This window comes from Agelaius phoeniceus, chromosome 5 (assembly GCF_051311805.1).
Source record: "Agelaius phoeniceus isolate bAgePho1 chromosome 5, bAgePho1.hap1, whole genome shotgun sequence".
In the NCBI taxonomy this organism is placed as follows: Eukaryota; Metazoa; Chordata; class Aves; order Passeriformes; family Icteridae; genus Agelaius; species Agelaius phoeniceus.
The window spans coordinates 21,172,793-21,186,569 of NC_135269.1; the positions used below are offsets into that span (position 1 = coordinate 21,172,793).

At 41.8% G+C, this 13,777-nt stretch overlaps 2 protein-coding genes across 7 annotated transcripts in view; one reads left to right on the plus strand and one right to left on the minus strand.

The window, feature by feature from the left end:
• The window catches only part of TIMP3 (TIMP metallopeptidase inhibitor 3), a 37,585-nt gene extending 27,179 nt beyond the window's left edge, over window positions 1-10,406 (plus strand). The window contains exons 3-5 of the mRNA XM_054631627.2: window positions 4,534-4,645; window positions 5,344-5,465; window positions 6,091-10,406. Coding sequence (XP_054487602.1) covers window positions 4,534-4,645; window positions 5,344-5,465; window positions 6,091-6,288 — 432 coding nt within the window. The 3' untranslated portion in view covers window positions 6,289-10,406. The remainder of the gene's footprint in view (window positions 1-4,533; window positions 4,646-5,343; window positions 5,466-6,090) is intronic.
• Window positions 1-13,777, minus strand: part of SYN3 (synapsin III) — a 191,732-nt gene that overhangs the window by 114,130 nt on the left and 63,825 nt on the right. For all 6 annotated transcript variants that reach the window (XM_077178502.1, XM_077178503.1, XM_054631625.2 and 3 more), the window contains one exon: window positions 13,277-13,366. In XM_077178502.1, the coding sequence (XP_077034617.1) occupies window positions 13,277-13,366 (90 nt within the window). The remainder of the gene's footprint in view (window positions 1-13,276; window positions 13,367-13,777) is intronic.

Here is a 13,777-nt window from a genome sequence, read left to right on the forward strand (position 1 = left end):
AGAGTTTGGTGCTTTCTGTCTAACATATGACCATGAACTGTGATCTAGAATGATGGTAGTCCCTTGAAACGAATTACTACCCTATTTACCACTCAGAACAGTGCCCCTCTTCTAATTCAGTCCCAGCTGTTTTCATTGGGTTATTCTGCAGCACGGGGCCTTTCTGCAGGAGCATTTACATAGTGTTTTTTAGGAAGTTATGTGTCCAACAAAAGCAAGAGGGATTTTAAAAAGGAAATCTTGTGTTGGTCAAACTGCCCTTATGTCTGCTGCTTAGATGGTGAGCTGGTGGGATGTTGCACTGGACATTTAACTGTGACCTTTGGCAGGAAGGAACCTGAAGCAAAGTGCTCAGTAGGACTGGAATGTCCGGAGGACAAAGTTCTTCATAAACAAACAAACCAACTGTCTTCTTTGGAAACCCTGCTGTCTTTCTGCTGAGCTTAGAGACTTCAGTATAAAGAGGGATTTAGATCCATACAGTGGGGGAGTTCTGAGTGACACAGCAAATTTTTCCCTTGTTTACTCCAATGAAAGCTAACTGTCCTCCTGCTGAAAAGAGAACCAAGGAGGCCTATGGCTCTGCACAGCTGTATGGGAACAACTCTGAAGATAAAACTAACACGTCAGTCTGCATAAACCCTTCTGCACCTGCAGGTGAAAAATAAACGAGCCATTTAGTCTGTCAGTGTGTGCTGAATTGCCTGTGGAAAGCACTGAATGCCTTAAAGGGCAACAAACCATCTCTGTAGTTCTTTCACAGGCTCCTTGGAGTTTGTGGGTTAGATTCTTGATCTCACTAATATTCCTGAACTCGTTGCTGCATTTCACAACTAAACCAACCTTGGGCCTGGACTGGAGCACAAAGTCAGCCCACAGGGACAGAACAGTACTGGGCTTTCTAGAGTTCAGGTTTGTTGTCTGAAGAGGCCTTGTGCTTTTCCAAGTAATCTCTGCCTCTCCCCCTTGCTTTCTCAAATAATATAAGAATACTTTGAGATCACGTGTCATAAATGTGCACAGGACTGATCTAACCCCTACATGTTCTGTGATCTTGCAGTGCATTCTGAGAATGGCCCAAGCCTATTTCCAGAAACTGCAAAGGAAACAAGGAGATAAGATATTTCTCCTCCATGAGCACAAACAGTCCTGGTTGACCATGGCAGCACCCTGCACAGGCTGCCAGAAGCAAGGAGACTTTCCTTGGTTTGTTGCTTATCTGTAAAATGAGTCTGTGGGGGGAAATGTGATAGTCCCAAGAGGAAAGAAGTGGGGTAGGATTAATTTAGTTTAATTTTAGACAGACTAAAATGAGGTGTTGAGTCTTTCCTGCTCTCTTGTCAATGGGTAGAGAGAGGAACCACCAAAGTGTAATTCAGCCCACAAGTTGTAGGCAGCTATTTTAGGATGGGCTGAGTTGCTCTGGAGGTGTCTGTTCTTGGCATTTGACTAGAGAGGATGCCTAATTCCTGTGAATTGCCTATATTTTAGGTAGCTGAAGGTTAGGCAAGGTGTGACTCCCAGGTCTTGGTATCTAGTGCAACCTCACAGGGGAGGTATAGAGGGAGGAACATCATGAACAGTTTTACAGGGTGAAGTCGTTTAAGCAGCAGGAACCACCACAGGATTTGCCTGTGCATTTCTGAGGCAGTATGGGGGCTCCTAAGGGGAATGCTGACACAGATGGAAATAGAGCAGCACTAGCAGACATCACCATGTCATGCTTGCTAATACTTTATTCCCTGTTATTATGCTTCCAAAAATACACATTTGTGGGGACAGGAGAACTCTGAGGGTAGCAGTTAGGAGAGAGGCTAGCTTTATGGGTGGGTTTCTTCTGACTGGTCTAACAGCAAGACATTTTGTATATCCAAAAATAATGTTCAAGGTATTGTTTTATTGAATAGTGGGCATCTGTAGAAGATTCCCCCTTGCCAAACTTTCTTTTTCCTTCCCTGAGAACCAAGGTCCTACTGGTGAATTTTATTCAGTCATCAGAGGGTGTGGGAAGCCCTGACTGCCCCAGCAGGGGTTCAGTCAGCATGACAGTGGCTCCCATCAACGTGGATCACTGAGGGCTGAGTAGAAGTGCTTTTTGGGAGGCTGAGCATGCTTTCTTTAGCAGCCCTGACTGTGGTGGCCCTGATGGTAATGTGAACAGGAAATTAGCTCCAGGAGCTGAAAAACAAGCCCCAGTTCAGCATCACTGGCTACTTCCTAGGCAGTAATGTTGGGCTTGATAGCTTAGAAGATGAGAAAAGTGATGACTAACAGTCCTGTAGAAAGGACCTGAGCAGCTTCCCAGGGGAATGATTAGGGTAGCTCATAGCCCTGTGGGCAGCAGGAAGAAAGGGCTCCAAGTGTACTTGCTCATATGTAGACCTTACAACAGAGATGCTTAATTAGCCCAACATGAGCTCAGCACTGTGAGTGACCGATCCCTTGCACTGCCATGCACAGTGTGCAGCTCTCTGCAGTGTTGATAATGCACTGCCTGGAGGGACTGGGCAGCCCCAGCTGTTATCTTAGCTCATTTTATCTGCTTAGATACTGTTACCTGAGCTTCTTGGTGTGACACCCACTAGAAAGGGGTCTGGACACGTGACCTTTATTCTATGTGCCTTTCCTCACACTACCCTTGGGAAGGAAGAAACAAAAGTGTGCTGAGGGCTAAATAACTCATCCAAGGACAGACAGGATGCTTGTGCCAGAATCTAGATCTCCAGCTCTGTTGACTGGATTGGAAAATCTGAGTAGGCAATCTGATAACCAAGAAAATTGCAGGGATAAAGCAGAGATTAGGTAAAGTTCACTTCTTCCATCTCCATTGAAAGACTTTGGCCATTTATGGATACAATATCATATTTCAAGCATGATCTATGAGTTTTTGTTGGTATAGTAGGATTAATTAAAAAAACGTACTTTGCTTGCATATTAGCTGGGTATAGAAGAAAGGCTGGAAAATGCAAACTCTTTAGTGTGTCTTCTACTGCACCCAGCAATGCTGTTACTGGGTTGTGACACTGTTACAAGATCATGCTGATTAGGGGAATCTAAGGAGAAAAAAAATTACCTGGCTAACATTCCATAGATACTCCAAAGATAATTTGGCCTATCAGCATAGCAGAATTAGTAGTAATTTTTTATGGTTTTATATTAAGTATTTGGGCCTAGCATAAAGTCTGTTAAATTAACAGATGTTCTTCCACAAACAAAAAGATTTGTTGTTTTTAAAGGAGGTAAGGGCATGGTGAAATACCCTGGAGTAATAGGAGACTTAAAGGAATAAAATGCAACCTGGAGAAGAATACTACAGCTTAGGTGACACAGCAGCAAGGATCTATAGCTCTGGGATTGTTTGGGATTTTTTGGTCCTCTTTTGCCTAAATAATTAATATTTACTACTAAACTGAACGTGCTGTCTATCAGTAAAGATGAGAGGGAAAAGGATAGGCTGGGAAATGCCAAGAAACTGATTCTCTCTGACTTGTATTATTTCTTCTTTAACTTCTAAATATTGGCCATTTGTGGAGTTGGCAGGGAAAAAAGGAAAAAAGAGTGACTGAATGCTTTGAAAAGACAAAAAAATATTTAAAGATTAAATTCTCAGGAAAATAATCCTCTGTGTTTCAAAAATAGGATATGTTTAATGGGTCCAATGTACACATGTAGTGGATGTTTCATTGCTATGCAAAGACTTCATTATGCTGCTAACAGGTGGACATGAGTTTCTCTAGATTGCAGCAGTAAGACCAGGTCAGATGGGGACATGTGCTAATTTCTGATTGAATCCAACTGCCTGTGTATCTGTGGGCTCATGTTTCGATTAAACTGAGCTGGAAGAAAGATTATGAAGATGGAGGAGGAGTGCAGAGGAATTATGTATACATGATATTTTCTTTATGGCGCCCATCAGTATGGGACTAATTTTAGAAGATGGTGTAGAATTCAATGTCTGCATTCATTGCGTTAGAGAAACAGTAAGTCCTTGCTGAGGTCAGCAGGAGTTGCGTGTGCTACACGTTTGAGAAGGAGGTGTCTGGCTTGATGACTTAGATCAGGCGCCAAAGGTTTGAAACTCTTACAGCAACAACACTGGAAAATAGGGTAATTGTTTAAAAGAAAAACCCTTTAGTTTGGAAGAAATTGTTTAAATCACATAGAGAGAAAGATTCTAAGCTTGAACTAATTTTATTTCTCCCTAATTTTGACCTTTATAAGGGGGAAAAAATGTTCAGGATGTTGGCAGAGCCTGCAGCATTGGCACTTTGTTCAGTCAGTGCCACTGGAACTAATACGAATGGGAAAAACTGGTCCCTGTGCTGAATTGCAATGGCTTATTAGCAGGTGGTTTTTCTGCTTTACCAGCAGATCTGGTAGGGAGACTTCCATGAGTCCAGCCAGTGTCATTATTCCTTCACTCTTGTAAAAACTAGAAAATTTATTGCTTACCACCACAAACTAGGAATGTAGATTGTAAAGAACCTTAAGTGAAATTTGCCCTCTGAGGATGACTTTTTATTCTTTCTCTAGATGTACAGGGGCTTCCAGATAATGCCACATGTTCAGTACATCTACACAGAAGCCTCTGAGAGTCTTTGTGGAGTCAAGCTGGAGGTCAACAAGTACCAATATCTGATTACAGGTAATGGACCTTGTACTTCTCCATAAGCAAAACTTCTTCTGTTTTATACACACACCTGCTAAGGACACGGGCAGTGGTGTAGATAGCTCTGTACACAATTTCCTAAGTGTTAAGATGGCCAACAGTAATCTGGTGTTCAGTACTCTACTCTGAGTGACTCTGAGAGTCACTTCACTCTCTAGATGTCCCTCTCTTTCCTAAAGTGTGTCTTATACCCAGAGATGCTGTGACAAGTATGTTTTATGACAGTTCATGGCTCTCAATTTATACCTGAGCTGGCATGTCTGTCACAGGGAACTGGGTGCTACTGGGCTGTGTCATAAATGGAAGGTCATTTTTGGAATGAGCTGGAGAATGAGATGGGGGGGATGCAGGGGGATGGACATGTGTCAGTTGCCAAGTCTTGTTTCTAGGGAAGGTGTCTAAGGAGCAAGTTAATTTGGTCTGTTGTTAAGAGGAGCTGGAGAGCATTACTAAACTGCATGTTGCTGGTGGTGCTCTCAGCTGGCACAACACTCCTGACTTTCAGAAGTGCTGTTATCTTGCTGGCCAGAGATTCCTGAACTAGTTAATAAAAAGAGAGCATTTGCTGAGCAGTGGCTGAAGCCAAACATATTGAGAACATTAGCAATGTCAGGAAACGAGAGAAGTGCTTGAGCTGAGAAGTGCTAACTTGTGACCATGTGTCTGTTTTCAAGGCCGGGTGTATGAGGGGAAGGTTTACACTGGCCTGTGCAACTGGTATGAGAAATGGGACCGGCTGACTCTGTCCCAGCGCAAAGGACTGAACCACCGTTATCACCTGGGCTGTAGCTGCAAGGTAGGTGTGTCTCTAGGGTGGCATTCAAGCCCAAGAACTCTGTTTCCCCTGGCTGGTAATACTCAATGATGCCGGAGAAGAGCCAGGAAGAGAAATGGAGGACAGCAATTTTTACAGAGAAGAAGTAAAGTTCATTTTCAGTGTTGAGACAGAGAAGAGACAATCAAATAAAAATGCAGAGTCTGTGCCTTTAATACCTTGTTGGAGTTAATTGGGGTTGGGGAAGACTTTCAGAATCTATGCAGAATCATTTGCAGGTGAATGAAATCAGGTACCAAAGGCTTGGCAAGATATGTCCAGCTTTTTTCCTGTGTAAACATTTTGAGTACTTAAAACCCCACAGCCTGGCACTGGAACTAAGACTTTTGCATGTGGCGTCAGGCCTGCAAAAACATAGACATAAGCTCAACTTTTCTGCACCTGAAAAGCCCTTTTGACGACAGAGTTAGCTGTGTGTGTGAAGCTAAGCACATGCTTACGTGCTTACAGAACTGAGGCTGAATTTTGTATTAATAAGCAAGGTTTGAGGCTGTGGAATTTTGAATCACTTGTCTCTGTTAAAAAGACATATAATATAATGTTGTTTTTACATGTAGCCTTACCTGATTTCTCTTTCCAATTGCAGATTAGGCCCTGCTACTATTTGCCCTGCTTTGCCACCTCCAAGAATGAGTGCATTTGGACAGACATGCTCTCCAACTTCGGCCACTCAGGATATCAAGCAAAGCACTATGCCTGCATCCAGAGGGTGGAAGGCTACTGCAGCTGGTATAGAGGATGGGCACCTCCAGACAAAACGATAATCAATGCCACAGATCCCTGAGCAGCTTTCCCTTTCCTTATCTCCCCTCTCCCTTACTTGTGGCTGATCTTCCTTTGGACACTAACTCTTACCAGATCGTGATGATGACAATGAAATTAGTGCCTATTTTCATGCAAATTCTAGCACTTCGAACATTTAAAAAAGAAAAGGAAAAAAAAGGAAAGAAAAAAAGTCTGTGCTACCTTACTGAATTTTTAATCACCTTTTCCATTTTTTGATACCACTCATTCTGATCAGACAACATATGGGAGCTTACTTTTGCACACCAGAGGGAAAAATGGGAGGGAAAAAAAAGGAAAAAAATAAAAGAAGATGGAGCTCTTGCTCTGTTACATGTATCATTAGCTGTAGCAATATAATCTCTATTTTTTTAGGAAAACAAAAATCTAAAAACTATGCCAATTAGGCACTGTATTCTTCTATGCGCTGGCTTCCCATCACCCCTCCTCATGCACTAAGTGCTGAAAATACATAGAAAAACCTATTTTAAGGGAAACAGATTTCATTAATCAGATTAATCAGGCAAACGAAGGAAAATGAAAAGAAACCCAGCCTAAACTATGGACAAAATGACATCCAAAAGAAATCCTCCTCTCTAGGAGAGATTGGCAATGTGATTGACTCCAGCAATGGGAGACTTTACCTGGTGTGTCTGACCACATCATCTGGTAAAAGCATTGTTGACTGGCTGTCCTTGCTAATTCAGTCACAGTGTGAATGCAACAGCACATTTGAAGTTCTGGCTTTACCCAGAACAAAAGAGAGTATTTTGTATTCTTGTTGTTGTTTCAAAAACAAAAAACCCATCCCCTATTTTCAGGGAGGTAAATGCAACTACAGCAGAGCATAAGAAGGGTTGTCCTATCCTGTTTTGAGCAGCACTGGCCCCTGAAATTTTTGCAGCTTAGCTTCGACAGGAAAACCAGCTTGTGAACACCTTAAGCCAAACAGATGCAACAATAACAACTGTAAATCAATCATGTGCAAGAGGGAAAGGGGAGACTTGCTAGAACTCATATTATTAAAAGAAATATTGCCAAAATAGTGTTTTGCTGAACTAAGATGTATATACACGTAATGACATAAGCTATTTTTGACAGGATGTGGAATTTTTTTGGTGTTATAAACAAAAGAATGGTTTGATTGTGTTTTAAAGACAGAAATATTGACATTCCGAGTCAGTGAGTCGCTTTTAAGATATTGAAGCTCCAGTGTATCTGCAGTAGTGGCTACAGTCATTGTTTCCTCTGTAACTCCTTGCACCACGGTTCCTCCCCTGCAGCTACAATAGCTGCGTTTGTTTATATGGTGAAAGGAAGTGTGTGTGTGGGCTAGGCAAGGAAAAGTGGTCTTCTAATAAGTGTTGTCTGGGATCATAAAATTTTCAGCTGCCCGGAGGATTCCTTTTGTGTCAAGTGCTGCGTTTCCCCCTAGGCACTGTTAAGCATAGCCCTGTGCATGTGCTCATACCATGTCCTGCAGTCATGTGGGAGGAGAAGCCTTACTGTCTTGTGCTTTGCTGTTGACTGGAGAAGTTTTTTTCATTCTATTTTGGTTTTTTATTATTAAGAAAACTATAATATAATTTTTCTTATCAAATAAAAGTATTTTAAGTTTTAATGATGGTGAAGAAGGGGTGCTGACAAAATGCGTGACTTAAGTTTTGGATGGGGAGGGCTTGGGCAGGGAGAAGATTGTGCTTAACTTCATTTTTGTATTATTATGATTATTTATCTTAAGTTTCGATATATCTTCTGTTCATTCCACTTAGAAAGCAGAGCTGCCATGAACAGGAAAAAGTTGTTGCAGTGATTCCAGCTTGGGGTAATACAGCATTTTACAAATCAGTGACCTCAGTTACTGGAGAGTTGTTTAGAACCACTTTGCCAAATGGAAAAGAATGGGTGTCTGAGATGGGCCCTGATGTGTTTTTAAGTTCCTTGTGTGCTACCAGAGCTCTGCCAGATGTACACCCTCTGAAACACCCCATTTTCTGGATGACTTGTTGCAGCAAAAAGCTTCATTTTTAGCATGAACTTTGAAGGGCATTTTCACAGAATTGCTGTAAGAAGTGCCCAGGTCTGCTACATATATTTTTTTTCCCAGCAGCTCTGAGTGGCAATGCAGCACAAACACATTGAAAGTCTATTCCTGTGATTTAGATTTGGAACATTTCTCAGAAGTCCTCTTCCCTGTGACTACTCCTAAATAACGGGTTGGAGATGAGAGGGAGAATAGGGTGCTTCATGACACCTGTCACAGGACCAGGTGGTGGTTCAGAAAATTGTTCCTTTTGGCAAAATATGGGTTTGGGCTTTGGGCCCAGTGGAACAATCTCTGTTTGACTTTTGCATGGCTGACAAAATCTGTGAGGGTCACTGGGGGCAGAATGGAGCCACCCTCAGTGTCTGCATTGTTTGGAGTTGCAGGATGTGGCCCTCCTCAAGCTCAAGGTGACTTGGCAAAGCCAGTGTCTCTTTGAGCTGCAGCCACTTCTCACAGCTTTGGAAGGCTAAACAAAAATGCCCCTCCATGCAGTAAAGTGTTGATTTGAATTTTCATTAAACTGCAGCTTTGCATATTTTACCTGTCACTGATTCATTTAGCTAGCTGAGACATCACAGTATTGCACTCAAATTATTGTGAAAATATTTGCATTCTAATACTATCAGGACTTGTGTCCCTACGTAGGATATAATGTAGCTTTGTGCTTTGTAAACAACAAAACAGCAGATGCATTACCAGAAAGTGAAGCATATTCCCACTTTGTTTTGCAGACAGTAAAATGTATCTGAGATGCAGACAGCTAGACTGGCAAGGGCAGAGGTTTGGTGGCAAATCTTTGCCCTTGCTGTGTAAAGAAACAGTTGTTAAGGCTTTTCAAAATGTGAAGCCAAAAGGAGGGGGAAGAATCCAATGAAAATACATTTCTTTTGGGAAGCTTCTTTATTCTGTTTCTGTGGATGCTATCAGGGACATGCATTTCTTGGGCTTGTGCTTGCATTAAGGACCTGCCTGAAGGCACTCCTGAAGTAGAAGCCATTACATGGATTGAAGAGGCTCTAAATTGGACTCTAAGACTTCTTCCTTTCTGTCAGCTCTCCTTTCTTCTGCCTTGCTAAGTCACTTCTGCCTGCCAATGGAGATGTCCTGGATTACACACACAGTCCCTGCCACCATGCTTTAGACACACAAACATTATTAAAAATACTTTTAAAAGTGCATAGCTAATATCTAGACCGAAGCTGTTCAGTTTCCTATGCATATTTTTTCCCTTACTTGCTATAGAGTGTTTTCCCCTTTAAAATGACAAAAATAGATATTGAAGGTTTGGGAAAGGTTAGATTCTATTTGCCTTTTCCAAAATGGAGGGGGTAGAGAGTAGGAGGAGATCTGTGCATGGAGTTTCTTAAATAAAGTCCTCTTGTGGGAGGCTTCTACCTCCCCTGAATGGGAAAAAAATGCCATTTTAAAGTCTCAATTTCCCATGTTTTGAAGAGTTACGTGGCCCTTTAGGTAGGACTATTCTAAAACATACATCTATCATTGTATCCCATTTATACTTGTCAGAGTGAAATGCTGATGGGAAACATACTGTTGTGTTTTTACAGTAAAGACTGTTGGAAATAAAGGCCTCCATGAGAACAGGTTTCCATCCTTGCAGGTGTCTCTGAAAATACTGCTCGCTTTATAGCTTCAAAGGACAGAACAGAATTTAGGGAACTGCAAAAAGTTTTGGTTTTTTTTAGAGTAAGTGACTTCTGGGGCTACCAGTCTTGAGAAAAAAACATAAAAACCCACTAAACATTTGCTGCTGTTTTGCTTGTACTGGCTTCTCCTTCTCTCTGACACTGTCCTTCCTTCATAGAGCCACTCTGCTGTTCCTGATAGTCACGGAAACTTGGGGAGAGAACCAAACCCATGTGAAAAATCTTGTCCAGAAGGAATGTATTTGTTGCTAAATTTTCTAGCACTGTTTACAGATTTCCTCCATGTTATTTATAAATTTTATATTCAGTGAATGTATATTGTCTTTTAAGGTAATGTTGCATAATGTTCACTTTTTATAGTGTCCTTTTATTCTAAACAGTAAAGTGGTTTTATTTCTATCACAGACATTCTGTCTCTGCTTCACTTATATTAGTTTTCGTCGACTTCAAATGTACACAAATGGATTTGCAACTGGATTTCTTAATTTCCTTCCCCTTCCTGATACCCTTTTATTGGTCCCAAAGGAGATATTCCACCTCTGGTAATTCTTGTGCTTTGGCAAAGATCCCTTCAGGAATCCCCCCCTCTTTTTAAGAGCTTGTTCTCTCTAAGAATTGTTATTGTGGTCATAAGCCCAGGAGAGGCAAAAAATCCATTTTGAAGTGAATGACTCCCAGTTGTTAATTGGCCATAGGAGGTCAGTACAGAGCAAGGCACTCATTAGGGCTGGCTGTAGCACCAGTAGGTCCTTGGAAGAACACTTACCAGATTGCTCTTATTTCCAGAAAACTGAACATTATGGGGAGGTCTGAAAGGTGCATGCCCATGGCAAAGGGAAGAGAGGTTCATCTTTTCTGCTGTGAAATGTCAGAATCTTGTGTCCTCTCTTTAGGCTTACTGTTTAAGGCTGATTTAAAATACCCTGTTCTCGTGGGAAAGTAGCTTCAGAAAAAGCATTTTCAGATAAGTTAAAATGCTCACAAAAATGGACCTCCTGTTAGAAACCTTCTTTATCTCATGTTTTACTCTTGGAAAATATAGTCTCTACAGAGATGAAGGAATGAAGGAGGTCTTTGAATCTGTTCTCTGTTTAATCCAAAGGTTTAGAAAGTAGACTCTGGAAAGTTTTGGATATAGAAGGATGAGGGTCTCCTGTGTGAGAATTTAAGTGCTTAAAGTGTGTCACATTGCAAAGAGGTAAAACCATAGCACTCGTTATAAACACTTCCAGGGGGTGACCCATCAAAGGAACACACTGAGTTTTATGAGTGCTCACTGGTACAGCTTGGAAATACCTCCAGGAGAGTGAAGAGAAAGAGTGGCAAAAGAGGATCAGTATATTTCTATCTGACAAATGGAGAAGCTGATGCACAGTGGAGAAGCAACTTCCACAGGTATTTGGTGATGACTGTAATGCAGCATGCTTGGTGTAGACACTTGACCTCTCAGACACTCACAACCCAGGATGCTGTGAAGATGCTCCCAGAAAATATATTTATAAGTTGTGAAGATTCATTCTGTGAGGCAGACCACCCCTGTCATCTGGGAAGGGCTGACCTGAACTTGCCCAAGTGGATTGTTGCTCTGTAAATTGTTGGGAAGTGACTGATTTAAACCAGATTACTCAGGCTTGCATGTCAGCAGTAGTGCTTGTGTTCATATGAGATTACCTACAGTTTAAAAGGCTTCCTGTACCCTTTTGGAAGTAAGTAATAGCATCTCCAAGTAGGTGATTAGTTACAAAGATGGAAAATAAGTGAAATTAAGATCAGTGCTAACCAATCTACTTTGCTGGTACCAAATATATCTACATCTGCAGAACCAAGAATCAGATTGCCAGACAAGAAAAATGTGCTAAAAGTGCTAACTTATTTGCAATGATAACCTTTATCAAGTCTTCAAAAAATACTGTTCCTGAAATGGTGGTCCAAGTCACAACTGTCCCGAAGTATTACTTATGTCACAAAATCGTCTTCATAAATCATTAGTAATTAAATGCAACAGCTATGTGACTACTTAATCTTATAAATGTGCAAAACACTGTCACATTGTTTAAGGACTATCCATTTCTTTATGTCTTAAATGATAATATAACTTCATGACTGTACTTACCTCCACGATGTGCCTGTGAAGCATGGAGGTGCCATAGTCTACACAGCGCAGGTAGAGAGACAGTATTGGAACAGAGAGGTGAAGGACTGGCATTTAAAATATTTGACTACCTAGCAGGCAGCAGTGGGATTTTTCACAGGAAACTAGAGGATCATGTATCTACACCCTGTTTTGTGTTGTGGCTGGCCCACAGTTGCAACAAGCGTGTGACAAAAGACAGGATTGAATATTTTTGAGCCTTAGTTTGACATCTCAAAAACCGTCATGTTCAGGCTGGCAATGCTGCTTGGGTTCACAGTCAAGCCTGGGAAATGAGCTCAGCCAGCCAGTGGTCACAGAAAGGGTCATGGTTCATACAGGGTTTCATCAAAGCCTCAGCCATGTAGGAAGAGCCACTAATTCATGGATGTAAGTTGGGAGCAAAAACTCACAAAGGACTAGTCTTTCCTTTAACACAGGGAAAAAAAGAGCCATGACCAGCTGTAAACAAAGCCCCTCTCTTTGCCATGTTCTCCAGGACTAAAGGCACCTATGCAGATTTCTTTGGAAGGTGCCCTGAGAGTTTGGTACAGTGCCCAGCAGTCACACAGGGCACTGAGTGTTCAGCTGTTGACAGAAAGACCAGACCCCAAAGCACTGTGCAAAGAAAACATGAGAAGCTGAAACAAACTCTTTTAAGAACACCAGGTTACCCCAAGTACCTTCAGGTTGATAAATGTTTCATGGATGGTGAGCACGTGACAGACCAAGCAAGCTAACATTGTGAAACAAACATCTCTTAGGATCCATGTTCCAAATTGTCAGAATATTTTTAAACAATTCCATGAGTAGGGAAAATCCACTTTATCTGAATAGAGTGATTCTTTGCTCTAAGGGATGAGCTTTTTGCTGACTGTGTTTTAAAATGGAATTCTGCTTTAGTTTTGAGCCTTTGAGCCTTTTTGTACATTTTTTCAGGGTCCTTACATGACCTAGGGGAGGGCTGGGCAAGAAAGGAAAGAGGTTCCCAAGCAGTGCCTTTTGCACAGCACTTTTTAGCTAGTATTCTTCTGTAAGCAAAATTCAGACTCTTCCCAGCATTCCTGCCACCATTTCCCGGGTCCAACTTGCATCTGTTGTCTCCACCTCACCCATAGTGGCATCAGAAGAAAGCAAAGTTACTCACCATCTGCTTATGGCTTGGGAAGAACGTTTGCTCCACCAGGGGGAACTTCTCAGGGCCCAGCGAGTTGAAGATTTTGATGAGTTGAGAGAACTTGGGGTGAGGGAGGGGGAACAAAAAACAGACACAGTGGATGTCAGTGACTCATTGTGCAACAGGCAAATGCTTGCAAAATGTTCTGATAGTGGTGAAGGAGGTGAGAGAAATGTTATCATGTCCTTCCCACCTTGCTTTCTTGACCTGAGAGCAGCAAGAAAATATGATGCTGCTGTATTTATTCATGGCCAAGCCAGCCTATGTACACAAACCTGGACTAAGGGAGCACAGAAGGGATTCAAGAGCCAGAAGGGAATCAGTTTGCATTTACTTAGAGATCTACTATGAACAAGATTTGCATTCAAAATGCAGCTGGGGAGAGGAGCCTTTCTTAGTAGAGGATAGAGCCAGGAAATCAGTGCCACCACTCCCATCAGAGACCAAATAAAACAAAGCTGTCCCTTGGAT